Genomic DNA, 18,587 nt, shown 5'->3' with positions numbered 1-18,587 from the left:
AACACACAGCACCACACTTATTGACAACATGTGGTGTAACATTGTAGAATCACAACACACAGCAGCACACTTATTGACAACATGTTGCGTAACACAAGAATTACAACACACAGCAGCACAATTATTGACAACATGTGGTGTAACATTGTAGAATCACAACACACAGCACCACACTTATTGACAACATGTGGTGTAACATTGTAGAATCACAACACACAGCACCACACTTATTGACAACATGTTGCGTAACACAAGAATCACAACACACAGCAGCACACTTATTGACAACATGTTGTGTAACATTGTAGAATCACAACACACAGCACCACACTTATTGACAACATGTTGTGTAACATTGTAGAATCACAACACACAGCAGCACACTTATTGACAACATGTGGTGTAACATTGTAGAATCACAACACACAGCAGCACACTTATTGACAACATGTTGTGTAACACAAGAATCACAACACACAGCAGCACACTTATTGGCAACATGTTGTGTAACACAAGAATCACAACACACAGCAGCACACTTATTGACAACATGTTGCGTAACACAAGAATCACAACACACAGCAGCACACTTATTGACAACATGTTGTGTAACACAAGAATCACAACACACAGCAGCACACTTATTGGCAACATGTTGTGTAACACAAGAATCACAACACACAGCAGCACACTTATTGACAACATGTTGCGTAACACAAGAATCACAACACACAGCAGCACACTTATTGACAACATGTTGTGTAACATTGTAGAATCACAACACACAGCACCACACTTATTGACAACATGTTGTGTAACATTGTAGAATCACAACACACAGCAGCACACTTATTGACAACATGTGGTGTAACATTGTAGAATCACAACACACAGCAGCACACTTATTGACAACATGTTGTGTAACACAAGAATCACAACACACAGCAGCACACTTATTGGCAACATGTTGTGTAACACAAGAATCACAACACACAGCAGCACACTTATTGACAACATGTTGCGTAACACAAGAATCACAACACACAGCAGCACACTTATTGACAACATGTTGTGTAACACAAGAATCACAACACACAGCAGCACACTTATTGGCAACATGTTGTGTAACACAAGAATCACAACACACAGCAGCACACTTATTGACAACATGTGGTGTAACATTGTAGAATCACAACACACAGCAGCACACTTGACAACATGTTGTGTAACATTGTAGAATCACAACACACAGCAGCACACTTATTGGCAACATGTTGTGTAACATTGTAGAATCACAACACACAGCAGCACACTTATTGACAACATGTTGTGTAACATTGTAGAATCACAACACACAGCAGCACACTTATTGACAACATGTTGTGTAACACAAGAATCACAACACACAGCAGCACACTTATTGACAACATGTGGTGTAACATTGTAGAATCACAACACACAGCAGCACACTTATTGACAACATGTGGTGTAACATTGTAGAATCACAACACACAGCACCACACTTATTGACAACATGTGGTGTAACATTGTAGAATCACAACACACAGCACCACACTTATTGACAACATGTTGTGTAACATTGTAGAATCACAACACACAGCACCACACTTATTGACAACATGTTGTGTAACATTGTAGATCAGACTGGAACTGGAGGCTTGTTAGTGAGTGACGTCAGTGATCATTTACCGTGTACAACATTAACTGCAAAACATCCAAACCTGTAAATAGTGAATATTATCCAAGAGCCACAACAGAACGATCAATAACAGAACTTAAAGGCCTACTGAAATGAATTTTTTTTATTTAAACGGGGATAGCAGATCTATTCTATGTGTCATACTTGATCATTTCGCGATATTGCCATATTTTTGCTGAAAGGATTTAGTAGAGAACAACGACAATAAAGATCGCAACTTTTGGTATCTGACAAAAAAAAAAAAGGCTTGCACCTACCGGAAGTAGCGTGACGTAGTCAGTTGAACATTTCCGCAAAGTTCCCTATTGTTTACAATGATGGCCGCATGAAGTGAGAGAGATTCGGACCGAGAAAGCGACAATTTCCCCATTAATTTGAGCGAGGATGAAAGATTTGTGGATGAGGAAAGTGAAAGTGAAGGATTAGAGGGCAGTGGAAGCGATTCAGATAGGGAAGATGCTGTGAGAGCCGGGGGTGACCTGATATTCAGCTGGGAATGACTACAACAGTAAATAAACACAAGACATATATATACTCTATTAGCCACAACACAACCAGGCTTATATTTAATATGCCACAAATTAATCCTGCATAACAAAAACCTAGGTGTTTGTTATGCTAGCTCCTGTTTGACAATAAGTTACATTCCCGCTCTAAAACAATGCTGCTACTTAGTTAGCTAGTTAGCCTGAAATGCATCATGGAGGTCCCGGTTATTTATAGTTAAATGTGCACTCTTTTTTACCATTTGCTATCTTTGGGGTTACTTCGTTCTGGAGCATCAGCTGTTTCTCACTTTACACATGGAGGAGAACAGGAGCTGAGCTCATTCACGTATGACTATCATCAGTAGATAATAATAATAATCACTCCACAACCCCTATTGACCTGTAGGAGTCAGGGCAGAGGAGCACAGAAAGTGAGAGGGGAGAGGCCTCTACTGGAAAGGTGAGTAGGAGAATAATGATACATATAAATAAATATTAAAACTAATTGTTTTTTAAATGGCTTATCGATAAGCCATTTGTTTTATTTATTTCTGGGTGGATCATGTTGACTATTGGTCCTCCTAATTGTCAATCATTCTGGTGATGTTACGTAAGGACATACATATATATATATATACATATATATATATATATATATATATATATATACATACATATATATACATATATATACATATATATATATATATATATATATATATATATATATATATATATATATATATATATAATTTATTTATATAATAGATTGTATTTGTAATCTACTTTACATTTGATTCCAAATCTCAAAGTGCTACATAATTACAACCATTGGCGTTGTTAGGCCTCTTTTGGCGTTGTAATAAATAAACAAATAAAAAATGGCTTATCGATAAGCCATTTGTTTTATTTGATATGTATATATATATATATATATGTCCTTACGTAACATCACCAGAATGATTGACAATTAGGAGGACCAATAGTCAACATGATCCACAACATCCTCTAGTATACCTTTAAAGGCCTACTGAAAGCCACTACTAGCGACCACGCAGTCTGATAGTTTATATATCAATGATGAAATCTTAACATTGCAACACATGCCAATACGGCCGGGTTAACTTATAACGTGCAATTTTAAATTTCCCGCGCAACTTCCGGTTGAAAACGTCTATGTATGATGACGTATGCGCGTGACGTCACGGAGTGAATGGAAGTATTCGGACCCCATTGGATCCAATACAAAAAGCTCTGTTTTCACCACATAATTCCACAGTATTCTGGACATCTGTGTTGGTGAATCTTTTGCAATTTGTTTAATGAACAATGAAGACTGCAAAGAAGAAAGCTGTAGGTGGGATCGGTGTATTAGCGGCGGACTACAGCAACACAACCAGGAGGACTTTGAAATGGATAGCAGACGCGCTAGCCGCCGACCTCACCTTGACTTCCTTCGTCTCCGGGCCGCCGACCGCATCTATGATCGGGTGAAGTCCTTCGTCGCTCCGTCGATCGCTGGAACGCAGGTGAGCACGGGTGTTGATGAGCAGATGAGGGCTGGCTGGCGTAGGTGGATAGCTAATGTTTTTAGCATAGCTCTGTCGAGGTCCCGTAGCTAAGTTAGCTTCAATGGTGTTGTAAGCAACAGCATTGTTAAGCTTCGCCAAGCTGGAAAGCATTAACCGTGTAGTTACATGTCCACGGTTTAATAGTATTGTTGATCTTCTGTCTATCCTTCCAGTCAGGGATTTATTTCTTTTGTTTCTATCTGCATTTAAGCACGATGCTATCACGTTAGCACCGTAGCTAAAGAGCTTCGCCGATGTATTGTCGTGGAGATAAAAGTCACTTTGAATGTCCATTTCGCGTTCTCGACTCTCATTTTCAAGAGGATATAGTATCCGAGGTGGTTTAAAATACAAATCCGTGATCCACAATAGAAAAAGGAGAAAGTGTGGAATCCAATGAACCCTTGTTCCGAAGTTACGGTCAGAGCAAAAAAAGATACGTCCCGCACTGCACTCTAGTCCTTCACTCTCACGTTACTCATCTACAAATCTTTCATCCTCGCTCAAATTAATGGGGTAATCGTCGCTTTCTCGGTCCGAATCGCTCTCGCTGCATTGTAAACAATAGGGAAATGTGAGGAGCCTTTCAACTTGTGACGTCACGCTACTTCCGGTACAGGCAAGGCTTTTTTTTATCAGCGATCAAAAGTTGCGAACTTTATCGTCGATGTTCTCTACTAAATCCTTTCAGCAAAATTATGGCAATATCACAAAATGATCAAGTATGACACATAGAATGGATCTGCTATCCCCGTTGAAATAAAAAAAAATAATTTCAGTAGGCCTTTAAGTCTTTCATATATATACACTACCGTTCAAAAGTTTGGGGTCACATTGAAATGTCCTTATTTTTGAAGGAAAAGCACTGTACTTTTCAATGAAGATAACTTTAAACTAGTCTTAACTTTAAAGAAATACACTCTATACGTTGCTAATGTGGTAAATGACTATTCTAGCTGCAAATGTCTGGTTTTTGGTGCAATATCTACATAGGTGTATAGAGGCCCATTTCCAGCAACTATCACTCCAGTGTTCTAATGGTACAATGTGTTTGCTCATTGGCTCAGAAGGCTAATTGATGATTAGAAACCCCTTGTGCAATCATGTTCACACATCTGAAAACAGTTTAGCTCGTTACAGAAGCTACAAAACTGACCTTCCTTTGAGCAGATTGAGTTTCTGGAGCATCACATTTGTGGGGTCAATTAAACGCTCAAAATGGCCAGAAAAAGAGAACTTTCATCTGAAACTCGACAGTCTATTCTTGTTCTTAGAAATGAAGGCTATTCCACAAAAGGTTTGGGTTACCCCAAACTTTTGAACGGTAGTGTATATATATATATATATATATATAAGAAAAACCCAGACACCATCTTTGTAGTCCTTTTTCTCCTGCGTGGACTTCCGTCTTCCTTTACAATGAGTGAAGCTGCACGAAACCTTGTGTCTGCAATTGTAAATAATTTAGTTTTTAAGCTTTGTGTTTCTTGTAGAATCTGTATAAAGTAATATACATTAGCCTGTTGTTAAAATAATGAAAAAAGCATCATTAAATATATTTGTTTTATTGTATTGTTACATTAATAGCTGTTGTATTATTATAGGATGCTTGTTAAAACATTTCATAGGATTTTCAGAGGGAGGAAAAACCAAGACATTTAATATAAAATGAATAAATACATAAAAAGAAAAAGAAAAAAATGGTTAAAAGCCATCGTCCCGGGGAGCATTTCATTTCATCCCGTGCATTTTTTTTACCGTCCCCGGGACGACGGGACTACATTTGTAACAAACGCACCCAAGTTCCCCGGGTGTCTTTGCCACTACGCAATTAAGGAGTCACGGGTGGGACCTGATATTCAGCTGGGAATGATTAATACATTAAATAAACACAAGACATGTACAACTATTAGCCACAAGACGATCAGGCTTATATTTAATATGCCACAAATTAATCCCGCATAACAAACAACTCCCCCCTCCCGTCCATATAACCCGCCAATATAAACCAAACACCTACACAACACACTCAATCCCACAGCCCAAAGTTCGTATACCACATATATTTCCCCAAAGTCCCAAAAGTTACGTACGTGACATGCACGTAGCGTGACATGCACGTACGGGCAAGCGATGAAATGTTTGAAAGCCGCAGCAGTGTACTCACGTCACGGTACCGAGACTGCGCATCCAACTCAAAGTCCTCCTGGAAAGAGTCTCTGTTCTCCCGGTTCTCCACAGGCCAATGGAAAGCACACCAAAAATGTCAAAAAGGAGGATTAATCCATGAAGTGGCTCCGTGGTAAAAAAACGCTGTGTCTGACAGGTGCTCCAGGTGGTTAGTGACGTCACTTTCCGCTTCCGCCCGGTCTGATAGAACCGGATGCCTTTTATATCCCCACATATTATTTACGTACATATTTAATATTAACAGGATTATTAAATACACCTGCAACAGTTTATAATAAGTAAATGGATGACCTAATAAGTATATATATATTTATTTTCCCAGCTGAGCACAAGTTAACTGTGACTGGCAATTTATTTTGAACCAGTCATCTCATGGACAGCGGTGTTAAGTGTATTGCTCACTACATTCTACAGTCCAGTAGGTGGCAGTATGAACCTTTCAAGTCATGGCTGCAAACTGCCAGTAAGAAGAAGAAGTAATAGAGCTGGTTGCTTGTTTCTCTCGCGAGATCTGACAACATTTTAAATAGAACAATTGACAGGTTGACAACATCCAAACAAACCAAGGCATCTCCAATACATCTCAACATTACACACATCCTCCAGGCTGACTTAGTCTACATGATGAAGTAAGCTGGAAACTACATGGAAGTCATATAAAGAAAATATTTAAAAAAGGGAGTGCAATACTAAATAGAATAAAGTACATACTTACAAATATTAAGTACAATTATTGTACCCAACTTCAGTTGAAGCATACATTGTTTATTGCATAAAGGTCTGGGGACATACATATAAAACAATCACACAACAATATTCATATTACACAAGAGAGTAATAAAGATAATTAATAGAATGGATTATAGAGACCCAACAAATGATTCATAAAGTCACACATTTTAAAAGTTAATATAAGACAAGTGTTCAAATGATGTATAAAGTAAATAATATGCTTCCAGAAGTGGTCCAGAAGATGTTTCAGATGTGAACCAGTAAATATGAACTAAGAGGGATTTATGTGTACTCAAAAGCAAAGGTATGAACACATGTAAAACAAATATGTATATCATATAAAGGAGTTCATCTATGGAATCATCTACAATTAGAAAATAAAATATGTAACACTTCATTATTTCAAAAAACATATATAAAACACTATTATGAATAAGTATAAAAGTGAATTATGAATATCTACACTTAAAATGTTTATTGTATGTAACATATTTTATGTACTGTTTATTCACACCTTTTCAGTCCAATTGTTCTGTTCATTTTAAAGTACACAAATGTGTATATTAACTCATGAACTTGACTGAAATAAAAGCACTAATCTGAAGTGTCTAATCTATAAATGTTGGAATCATAATAACAAGATTGTGTTACACACACAATGATGTCACACATGTTATATGTGCTGATGTTGTTAGAAAGTCAAAGTTAAACTTTTGACAGTTTATTTGAAATCCTGCAGTTTCATTTGCTGCTGCTGTTCTCACCAGCACACTTGTGTTTCTTACTCTGGTACCTAGAAGACCATCTTTCACCACACACACTGCAACTCAACACTTTAACTCCTGTGTGTGCTCTCATGTGTGCTCTAAGAGTGTTTAGGTGACGAAAGCTTTTGTTGCAGCTTGAACAGGAGTATGGTCTTTCACCAGAGTGCGTTCTCTTGTGTTCTTTTAAGTGGTGCCTTAGAGTAAAATCTTTACCGCAGATTGAACATGAAAAAGGTTTTTCACCAGTGTGTGTTCTCTTGTGTACTTTTAAACTTTGATTTATTACAAAACTTTTACCACATTCTGAGCAGGAAAAAGGTTTTTCACCAGTGTGTATTCTCATGTGTACTTTGAAATGGGCCCTTTGAGTAAAATCTTTACCACAGATTGAACATGAAAAAGGTTTGTCACCAGTGTGTGTTCTCATGTGTACTTTGAAATGGGCCCTTTGAGTAAAATCTTTACCACAGATTGAACATGAAAAAGGTTTTTCTCCAGTGTGTGTTCTCATGTGTAATTTTAAAGTTTGATTTAATACAAAACTTTTACCACATTCTGAGCATGAAAAAGGTTTTTCTCCAGTGTGTATTCTCATGTGTGCATTCAAATGGTGCTTTTGAATAAAATCTTTACCGCAGATTGAACATGAAAAAGGTTTCTCTCCAGTGTGTATTCTCATGTGTCTTTTGAAATTACCAGGATATTTAACAGTTTTGTGACAGTGAGAACATGTGAAGTGAGTGTTGTCAGTGTGACATGTCTTATCATCTTTAGAGTGTTCATCATCAGTGTCAGGAGAGTGTGACGTTGTGTCCTCACTATCTGATAGTGGAGCTAACATCTTGTCTGCTTGTGATCCTCCACAGTGGTCTCCATCAGCTTCTGTTGTCATGTGTTGTGTTGAGCTGCTGCTTGGAGGCTCCGCCTCTCTCTTCTCCTCACTCTCACCTTTGACCTCATCATCTTCACTCTTCACACTGATGAGGTGTCTCTTGTCTTCATCTTTAAAGTGGGGGGGCTGTGGCTCCTCTTCTTTCATGTGGAGGTGCATTGACCTCTTCTGCTCCATACTGGAGGACCCCTCCTGCTGCTCAGGTGGACGATATTTTTCACAGACGCCTGCAGGACACAAGAAGACAAACACATGCTGGGATGGAAATAGGTAAGATTTTACCAATTCAGATTTCATTTTCGATTCTGCTTTATGATTCGGTTATTTGTGGACTCACTTTTGCTTTCACATTTAGTAAAAAGGAGAAGAAACAGGTCGATTAGCATCAACTTTGACTAGTTGAGAAGTAACATGAGCGTACAAAGCCAACAGTGAGGTCTTAAGAGGCACAGATTTGACGGGTCCCCCATGAGGTGCCAGAGGGCCCTAAGGACAATATTCTGCTTTGAAAATATCTATAAAATAAAAATATTTTTGGCAAGGAATTAACAAAATACTACACGTTATTTTGTGGCAATTACAAAAGAATGTCCAGTATAATTCTCAGGGCATTCAATCAATCACAACTGGACTGTTAAACTCAACATATATACATAAATGGTAAATGGGTCATACTTTTATAGCGCTTTTCTACCTTTTTGAGGAACTCAAAAGCGCTTTGACACTATTTTCCACATTCACACACACACACTGATGGCGGGAGCTGCCATGCACGGCACTAACCAGGCCCATCAGGAGCAAGGGTGAAGTGTCTTGCTCAAGGACACAACGGACATGACTAGGATGGTAGAAGGTGGGGATTGAACCAGTAACGGCCACTCTCCCAACTTCGCCACGCCGTCCCCTAAATATACAGTATATATATATATACATACATATAACATATATACATAAATATATATATACATAAATATACAGTATATATATATATATATTTATACTGTACATACCCCACCTTCCACCCCATTGTAGCTGAGATAGGCTCCAGCACCCCCCGCCACTCCGAAAGGGATAAGCGGTAGAAAATGGATGGATGGATGGATATATATACATATACACATGCATATATACAGTCGTGATCAAAAGTATACATACACTTGTAAAGAACATCATGTCATGGCTGTCTTGAGTGTCCAATCATTTCTACAACTCTTATATTTTTGTGATGTAGTGATTGGAGCACATACTTGTTGCTCACTAAAAACATTCATGAAGTTTGCTTCTTTTATGAATTTATTATGGCTCTACTGAAAATGTGAGCAAATGTTCCTGTTGGAACACCCAACTGCGCCCAAGACCCAACCTCCGGGCTGATGATTTTAGCTTGTCCTGAACAATTTGGAGCTGATCCTCCTTTTTCATTGTCCCATTTAAAGTAGCAGTTCCATTGGCAGCAAAACAGGCCCAGAGCATTATACTACCACCACCATGCTTGATGGTAGGTATGGTGTTCCTGGGATTAAAGGCCTCACCTTTTTTCCTCCAAGCATATTGCTGGGTATTGTGGCCAAACAGCTCCATTTTTATTTCATCTGACCACAGAACTTTCCTCCAGAAGGTCTTATCTTTGTCCATGTGATGTCAGATGAAACAAAAATGGAGCTGTTTGGCCACAATACATTACATTATATACATTACAATCAATAGAAATCGGTACGATACCACCTTTGCAAAGCACCGCTTCCGCTCTTTCACCCGAGTGACTACAGGGTCGAGGCGCACACACAAAGTGCACACAAGCAATAACATCTTGAAGAGGAAGAAAGGCAGAAAACTACAATTCTACAGGTTAATAAAGAGGGTGTGAAGTACAATATGGAGGTATTTGGGCTTCAAAACTAACAATAAAAGGTGACACTTTAAACAGGGAGGCACCGCGTTGCAAGTACTGTTTTACACCTTTCCTGCTGGGATGTTCACTTCTCCTTTATTTAACTGCAAACTGTATCAGTGTTCAATTAACATCAATACTAGCTCAAATGTTTTGTCATCTCATTGAATTAAACGCTGGCTGTGAAGATTGTGTATTCGATGTGAGAGGTGTCACTAGTCTTTATTTTTGTTGGCCAAAGTGTTGCACTGAACTACAAGGAGGCGTTGTTGGAGAAGAACAAAGCTTGTTTATGAGACTTCATCTTCATTAGCCAAACTGCTTTGACTTTTATATTAATATCAAAAAGTAAACGCCATGATTTATTTACATTTGTTGTGCTTTTTTCATGTCACAAAAGTGTTACTTCGAAAACCATTCATGTGACACATCATTTTGTCAATGTTTTATTGTGTATAGTTAATTCCTATGGGACATATTTCTGCTCAAACTGTTAATGGATCTGTCCCGGTACATCATCTACATGTACACATACATGTACATCACTTAAAAACATAAATACTTTTTTTTTTAAATACCTCCCTCTGTCAAAATGTAAAAATAGAACTAAAGGCATCATGTAATGACAAAAAGCTGACAAGTTGGTATATATAATTAATGAATAAAAAAACAGATATGAATATTTATATACATATATATATATATATATATATATATATATATATATATATATATATATATATATACATTTTTGTTTCATCTGACCACATAACTTTCCTCCAGAAGGTCTTATCATTGTCCATGTGATGTCAGATGAAATACAAATGGAGCTGTTTGGCCACAATACCCAGCAATATGTTTGGAGGAGAAAAGGTGAGGCCTTTAAGCCCAGGAATACCATACCTACCGTCAAGCATGGTGGTGGTAGTATTATGCTCTGGGCCCGTTTTGTATATTATGTTTATAAAGTCAGGAAATATGTCCCTGGACACATGAGGACTTTGAAGATGACCAATGTATGATCCTGTAACGACTTGGTATCGGATTGATAGCCAAATTTGTGGTATCATCCAAAAACTAATGTAAAGTATCAAAGAAGAGAAGAATAAGTGATTATTAAATTTTAACAGAAGTGTAGACAGAACATGTTAAAAGACAAAGTAAGCAGATATTAACAATTAATGAACAAGTAGATTAATAATTCATTTTCTACCACTTGTCCTTAATTATGTGTACAAAATAATAGGTGTATAAATGACACAATATGTTACTGCATATGTCAGCAGACTAATTAGGAGTCTTTGTTTGTTTACTTACTACTAAAAGACAAGTTGTCTAGTATGTTCACTATTTTATTTAAGGACTTAACTGCAATCAAATCAAATCAAATCAACTTTATTTATAAAGCCCATTTAAAATTTACCACAGGGGTAGCCAAAGTGCTGTACAATGGACAGGTTAAAAATAATACGAGAACCGAGCAAACACAACACAAACAGAACACGATAAAAAATAAATAAATAAAATATAAAAACATAAAAACAGGTTGACAGCAGGTGTATTATGGGCCGCCATTGCAGGATGGATATCACTCAGTGTTAAAAGCCATGGAATAAAAGTATGATTTTAAGAGAGATTTAAAAACAGGAAGAGAGGAGGCTTGTCTAACACTCAGAGGTAGGTCGTTCCAGAGCTTGGGAGCAGCAGCAGCGAAAGCTCTGTCACCTCTAAGCTTCAGCCTTGTGTCCGGGACCGTCAGTAGCAGCTGATCGGCTGATCTTAGGGATCGGGTGGGGCAGTAAGGCTGAAGGAGGTCGGAGAGATATGTTGGCGCGAGGTTGTTTAGACATTTAAAAACAAATAAAAGGAGTTTAAAATTGATTCTGTAACACACAGGGAGCCAGTGAAGGGACGCTAATATAGGGGTGATGTGCTCACGTCTGCGGGTCTGTGTTAGCAGACGAGCAGCAGAGTTCTGCACGAGCTGCAGGCGGGCGAGGGAGGCCTGGCTAATGCCTACATACAAGGCATTGCAGTAGTCTAAACGAGTCGAGATAAAGGCGTGGATTAATTTCTCGAGATCATGTCCTGATAGAAGCGGTTTCACTTTCGCTATTTGGCGTAGTTGATAAAAGCTTTTTTGTACGACGCTGCTGATTTGTTTTTCGAATTTAAAATCTGAGTCGCACTTTACCCCCAGGTTTGTGACACAGTCGCTGAGATATGGGGTCAGAGTGCCGAGGTCAACGTTGGGGGAGGGAGAGCGACTTGGACCGAACAACATAACTTCTGTTTTGTCTTCATTTAGGCTCAGGAAGTTAGCTGAAAGCCAGGCTTTGATATCGTGCAGGCAGTCTATAAGACGTTGACCCGTGTTATTTTGTGCCATGGGAAAATAAATCTGGCAACCATCGGCATAAAAATGAAATGCAATATCGTACTTCCTAAAAATAGAACCAAGGGGGAGAAGGTAAAGCGCAAATAAGATTGGGGCAAGGATTGAGCCCTGGGGAACCCCATGTGGTAAAGGAGCTGTGGAAGACATAAAACTGTCTATTTTTACACAAAAACTCCTGTCGGTTAAGTACGACCGGAACCAGTTGAGGGCATCGCCCTTAATGCCCACACAGTTCTCAAGACGAGTGATTAAGGTGGCGTGGTCGACGGTGTCGAAAGCAGCAGACAGATCTAAAAGCACCAGGACAACATATTTACCAGAATCAGTTGACAGGAGGATATCGTTAAAAACTTTTAGAAGCGCTGACTCTGTGCTGTGGAGGGCTTTAAAACCGGACTGGAACAGCTCAGTGATACCATTATCCTCTAAGAAGGGCAACAACTGACTGTAGACAACCTTCTCTAATATTTTAGAAATGTATGGAAGATTAGAGTTAGGTCTAAGGTTAGAGAGGAGAGAGGGGTTGAGGCTTGGTTTTTTAAGTAAAGGTTGTACCACTGCATGTTTAAACTCTACTGGAACTATTCCAGAAGAGAGGCTACTATTGATAATGTTAAGGACACTTGATCCAATAGTAGCAAGTACCTCCTTAAACAGGTGAGGTGGGAGGGAGTCTGCAGGAGAACCAGAGGGCTTCATATGACTAACTGTGTCATTTCAAAAAGAAAAGGACACCGGCTCAAACTGATGGAAAACAGAAGAGAAATTCAGTGGAACAGAAGGGTCAATAATAAACAAATGTTTCATGTACCCTAAGTTTTTTTGTTAAAATAAAGCCAATAATGCCATTTCTGTGGTCCCCTTTATTTAGAAAAGTACCAACATAATTTTAGTAGCAGTACCAAAATATTGGTATGGTTACAACACTACCACCTATATTTGAATATTGTCTAATGGAAATGACTGCTGTGTGATAATCACATTAATAACCAGTGTTGGCGTCAACACACTTTTTATGTCTTTTTACGCATTGAAATCAAAAAGGACGTGTATTTCCGTAAGTCCGCGCGTCCCTGGGATGCAGAGTTTTTGTTTTTTTAACAGACCTGCCTTCTCCGGGTCAAAACTCCAGTTTGATTGTTTTTTTTTAATGGATTATCGCTCTCCGCCTGTGTTTTGTTTTGTTTATTGTGACGGTGCGCTCTTATCACGCCGTCACTTGAGGGAGCAAGCGTGCTGTCACAAAGACAATGTCAGTGTCGTGACTTGGAGAAGATAACCGGGTCAAATTTCCATCCCCGGTTTTTTTCCCTTCAAGATGGCGCCGCTGTAGTGGCTGCTGGTGGCAGGAGCTCTGTGCTCTTGTGTCATCCTTTTGTGTTCCGGATGTTTCCTTCTTGTTTTCATGTGGGGTTTTTTTGCCTTTTGGTTGGGGACCCTTTGGGACTGTGTGACAAGGGGTGGCACTTTGGTGACTTCTGCGGTGCTTTTTTTGTGAACTTCTGGATCTGCCTCCCGGGAGCCTTTTGGCCATGGAGACCAGCTGCTGGGTCTCTGCCACACCAGAGTCCGTTTAAAGAGACTGGAGGAGATGTGGATGAAGTGACAGGACTGCAGAGTTTAGAGAGACTGGAGGAGATGTGGATGAAGAGACAGGACTGCAGAGTTTAGAGAGACTGGAGGAGATGTGGATGAAGAGACAGGACTGCAGAGTTTAGAGAGACTGGAGGAGATGTGGATGAAGAGACAGGACTGCAGAGTTTGGAGAGACTGGAGGAGATGTGGATGAAGAGACAGGACTGCAGAGTTTGGAGAGACTGGAGGAGATGTGGATGAAGAGACAGGACTGCAGAGTTTGGAGAGACTGGAGGAGATGTGGATGAAGAGACAGGACTGCAGAGTTTGGAGAGACTGGAGGAGATGTGGATGAAGAGACAGGACTGCAGAGTTTGGAGAGACTGGAGGAGATGTGGATGAAGAGACAGGACTGCAGAGTTTGGAGAGACTGGAGGAGATGTGGATGAAGAGACAGGACTGGAGCTGGTGCTGAGAGCCGGGACGGACAAGCTTCACAGTGTCTTGGCTGAATGAGCAGGTATCGGACACCTCGGTCTCCTTGGACGTATCCTCGCTCATGCGTGCAGACTGGACACTGGCCGAGAGTTGGTGGGCGGCCAAGGGTGGAGTCGGCTCCCTTGGTTGCTTTGTTGGGTCTGCTCCTGTCTCTGGCCATGCTCCCCCCACCCCAGCAGACGATGGCTCTACCATCCTAGTCACGTCCGTTGTGTCCTTGGGCAAGACACTTCACCCTTGCTCCTGATGGCTGCTGGTTAGCGCCTTGCATGGCAGCTCCCGCCATCAGTGTGTGAATGGGTGAATGTGGAAATACTGTCAAAGCGCTTTGAGTACCTTGAAGGTAGAAAAGCGCTATACAAGTATAACCCATTTATCATTATTTATAACACCGCAGAGGCCACCACAGTGTATATGTTTTTGTTGTTGTTGTTTTACTTTTGTGGCTGTGTGTAGAAGTGACTGTTCTTTTAATGTCTTTAATGTCCTTTGTGTTCTTTGATGTTTCCCTCTTACTCTCATGTTTATGTGTGCTATGGCTATGAGTTTGTTTTTCTCTTTGGCCTCAGTCTGGACCCCCTCTCCAGGGACCCAGGATGAGACTGAATTTTTTTTCTCAGCCCTCCTCCCCCCTCCCCAGCATTTACCTGTTTCTCACCTTTTTTGTAAGGGGTGCCGGAAGTTGGCAGACCCGTCAGCGATCCTGTTCTGTCTCCCTGTAATGTTTGTCTGCTCTTGAATGGGATTGTGCGGAAAATCTTAATTTCCCCTCTGGGATTATTAAAGGCCTACTGAAAGCCACTACTAGCGACCACGCAGTCTGATAGTTTATATATCGATGATGAAATCTTAACATTGCAACACATGCCAATACGGCCGGGTTAACTTATAAAGTGCAATTTTAAATTTCCCGCCACACTTCCGGTTGAAAACTTTTTATTATGCTGACGTATGCGTGTGACGTCAGGAGGGCAAGGGAAGTATTCGAAGCCCGTAGAATCCTATACAAAAAGCTCTGTTTTAATTTCATAATTCCACAGTATTCTGGACATCTGTGTTGGTGAATCGTTTGCAATTTGTTTAATGAACAATGGAGACTGCAAAGAAGAACGTTGTAGGTGGGATCGGTGTATTAGCGGTATTCATCGGTACTCTTATCAGTACTACATGTAATTTGTGGAAATAAAAAAGTGTAAAAAAGGCATTTTAAATAGCATTGCTATTAGCACAAGAGGTTGAACACCTCCAACATGATGTTCTGTAACATCTCAGAGCAGGGAAGTCTTTTATCAACAGCTGTTTATTTGAAGTCTTAAAGAAGTCAACTATGTGAGCAGTGCAAGGTGAAATGCAGTTATGTCATCTTCTTGTCAATAACACACACATCACACTTTTGTGTGTTGTTGCTTCCTTATTAGTCATTATTCAAAGCTGATTTTAATGTGTAGCAGCGGCAGCTGAACTCAATGTGACAATGTGTCATAGTTACGTCAGTCAGCTGGAATTAAAAATACAAATATTTGTGTCGTTAGTCCAGAATCTTCACAGTCCTCATGGACGACATAATTAGGAACCAGTACTACAAAAAAATGGTTCTTGGTATACATCCCTAATCTTCACCACTAAATCTTTGAAATATGCTGACATATGTGCTGCTAAAGGTAAATAAACAGTAGCCATATTGAATGTTTGCCTTCATTTGACCACGTGAGGTAAGGAGGACGGCCTCTAGGTCACATGGTTACACCCCAGCAATTACACTGTTGATGATTGATGAGCATTCATTTTTAAATGGTGGTGTTAAAAAGCAAGTATATCTCCATCTTTAGTCATAAATGTGGCCCCCGGATGAACATGTGTCACAAACATTGTATTAGATGATATGTGGATGTTGTGCTTACTTGGACTGTGATGAAGCTGTGAGGACTCAGGTGCTTTGTCTTCATGCTCTTCAGTCTTCACAGAGACAACAGTCAGTGGAAACTTGCTGACATCATCCTCCTCCTGCCCTACAACACACTCTCCCTCCTCTTCCTCTTTAAAATAAGGGGGCTGTGGATCCTCCTCGTCCCCTTTAAAATGTGAGGGCTGTGGATCCTCTAAAGTGAAACTGTCCCCCTGGAGATGTGGGTGACATTCTTTTTGGTGTCCAATCAGCTGATGGATGTCTACAGGACACAAACAAAACACATTTTAACTCCTACATGCTAAATATTAAATCGTACATGAAATATAGGGCTGTGGCTATTGAAAATGTTTTTAATCAAGTGTTCTACTGGAAATGTTTTCGATTAATCGAGTAACTGGATAAAACATAGTGTTGCTTGGTTAAAGACGAATTTAAGCGACTTTAAGACATTTCACTTAATAATGAACGGCCAATTGGTTTGAGATGGTATGAGATCAAGATGTCATCTTTAGATCAGGCTTTGTTTTTTCCACAATCACTGCCACATTAAAAAGTTAAAGTAGCAATGATTGTCACACACACACTAGGTGTGGCCAGATTATTCTCTGCATTTGACCCATCACCCTTGATCACCCCCTGGGAGGTGAGGGGAACAGTGAGCAGGAGCGGTGGCCGCGCCCGGGATATCATTTTTTCGGTGATTTAACCCCCAATTCCAACCCTTGATGCTGAGTGCCAAGCAGGGAAGTAATGGGTCCCATTTTTATAGTCTTTGGTGTGACTCAGTCGGGGTTTGAAGTCACAATCTACCCATCTCAGGGTGGACACTCTAACCACTAGGCCACTGAGTAGGTGGATGTAGTAGGTGTTGTAGTAGGTTAATGGCTGCACCAATATGAAGGAAATAACAGCTCAGTATAGCTTTTACACACATAAATAACTTGTCAAACCTGCCAGCTAGCAGGCTAGGTTTACAGCGTCAGTTACCAAGACTTTGTCTTACCTCTTATTTTTGGAGGTCAAACTCTCGAGCTTTACTTACTCAGGAGTTTGCACTTAGCCTGCTCTCTGGAATATTCCCCCGGTGACTGTGTGAGTTTTATGTAAACATGTTGATACACATTGTTACAAACTGAGAGGAACATCAACCTCTCATAAATATTGTCTGGTTTTTATGAACAACATAAAACAATCAGTGCATCATCCTCACATGACAATTCATCTTCCTATAGACAATCTATTGAAGAATAGTGTTAATAATAAATCTAAAGTTAGTAAAGATGTGAGAGTAAGAAGTAAACAAACCTGTTCTGTGTAACACAACTTGATGTTTTTGATCCTTCTCCTCTTTTGTTGGACAAAGTTCCTCCTCGTACTCTGCTATGGTTCTTTCGCACATTTTCACACAATCACAACACTTTACACTCACACTTGATCTCTGCTTAGCGATGTGTTTTCATCACTTCCGCCTCTCTTTGTTAGCAGCTAACAAGCTAAGCTAACTAGCAAGCTAAACTAGCTGGAGAAGCATCAAAGTGCGCTCAGACTAATATACAAACAGTTATTAATTAATAAAGTGTAATAAAGGACATATATGTGTACATGGACGCACATATTAGGAACACTGAACTGTGACCACTGCAATAACGTCTTCACCGTCAGACGCCATCTTGCTTTATCCTCGCCGTGTTTGGTTCGCGCGCAGTCTTGTCAGATCTCGCGAGAGAAAAAAGTAACCAGCTCTTTTCCAGATCTCGCGAGAGAAACAAGTAACCAGCTCTTTTCCAGATCTCGCGAGAGAAATAAGTACAACCAGCTCCCACCCCCGGTAAAACTATTTTATTATATACTATTTACTTATTCTGAAAATAAAAGTAAACTTGTCCACTTATTTTCGTAAACATATTCAAATATTTAACAATGTATTGAAACAACAGTAGCATAAGGAAAGAAAAA

At 39.7% G+C, this 18,587-nt stretch overlaps 1 protein-coding gene across 1 annotated transcript; it reads right to left on the bottom strand.

The window, feature by feature from the left end:
* Positions 1-6,694: 6,694 nt before the first annotated feature.
* On the bottom strand, positions 6,695-18,337 carry LOC133639737 (gastrula zinc finger protein XlCGF57.1-like). The gene is made up of 3 exons (XM_062033319.1): positions 17,937-18,337; positions 16,624-16,890; positions 6,695-8,587 (listed from the first exon to the last, which is right to left on the bottom strand). Exons 1-3 carry the CDS (start codon positions 18,028-18,030, stop codon positions 7,443-7,445), a joined length of 1,506 nt encoding a protein of 501 aa, XP_061889303.1. The 5' UTR covers positions 18,031-18,337; the 3' UTR covers positions 6,695-7,442.
* Positions 18,338-18,587: the final 250 nt, after the last annotated feature.

Source organism: Entelurus aequoreus, linkage group LG22 (genome assembly GCF_033978785.1).
Source record: "Entelurus aequoreus isolate RoL-2023_Sb linkage group LG22, RoL_Eaeq_v1.1, whole genome shotgun sequence".
Lineage (NCBI taxonomy): Eukaryota > Metazoa > Chordata > Actinopteri > Syngnathiformes > Syngnathidae > Entelurus > Entelurus aequoreus.
Note: the sequence above shows the minus strand (reverse complement) of the source record. Positions and strands in the feature narration are given on the sequence as shown.

Bases quoted from the DNA above. Each gene is read 5' to 3' on its own strand.
- LOC133639737 (XM_062033319.1), bottom strand. From the start codon at position 18,030: ATGTGCGAAAGAACCATAGCAGAGTACGAGGAGGAACTTTGTCCAACA. The intron at 16,891-17,936 runs GTTTGTTTACTT...TGTGTCCTGTAG, and splicing joins AGTTGTGTTACACAGAACAG to ACATCCATCAGCTGATTGGA. The intron at 8,588-16,623 runs GTAAGCACAACA...TGTGTCCTGCAG, and splicing joins ACAGCTTCATCACAGTCCAA to GCGTCTGTGAAAAATATCGT.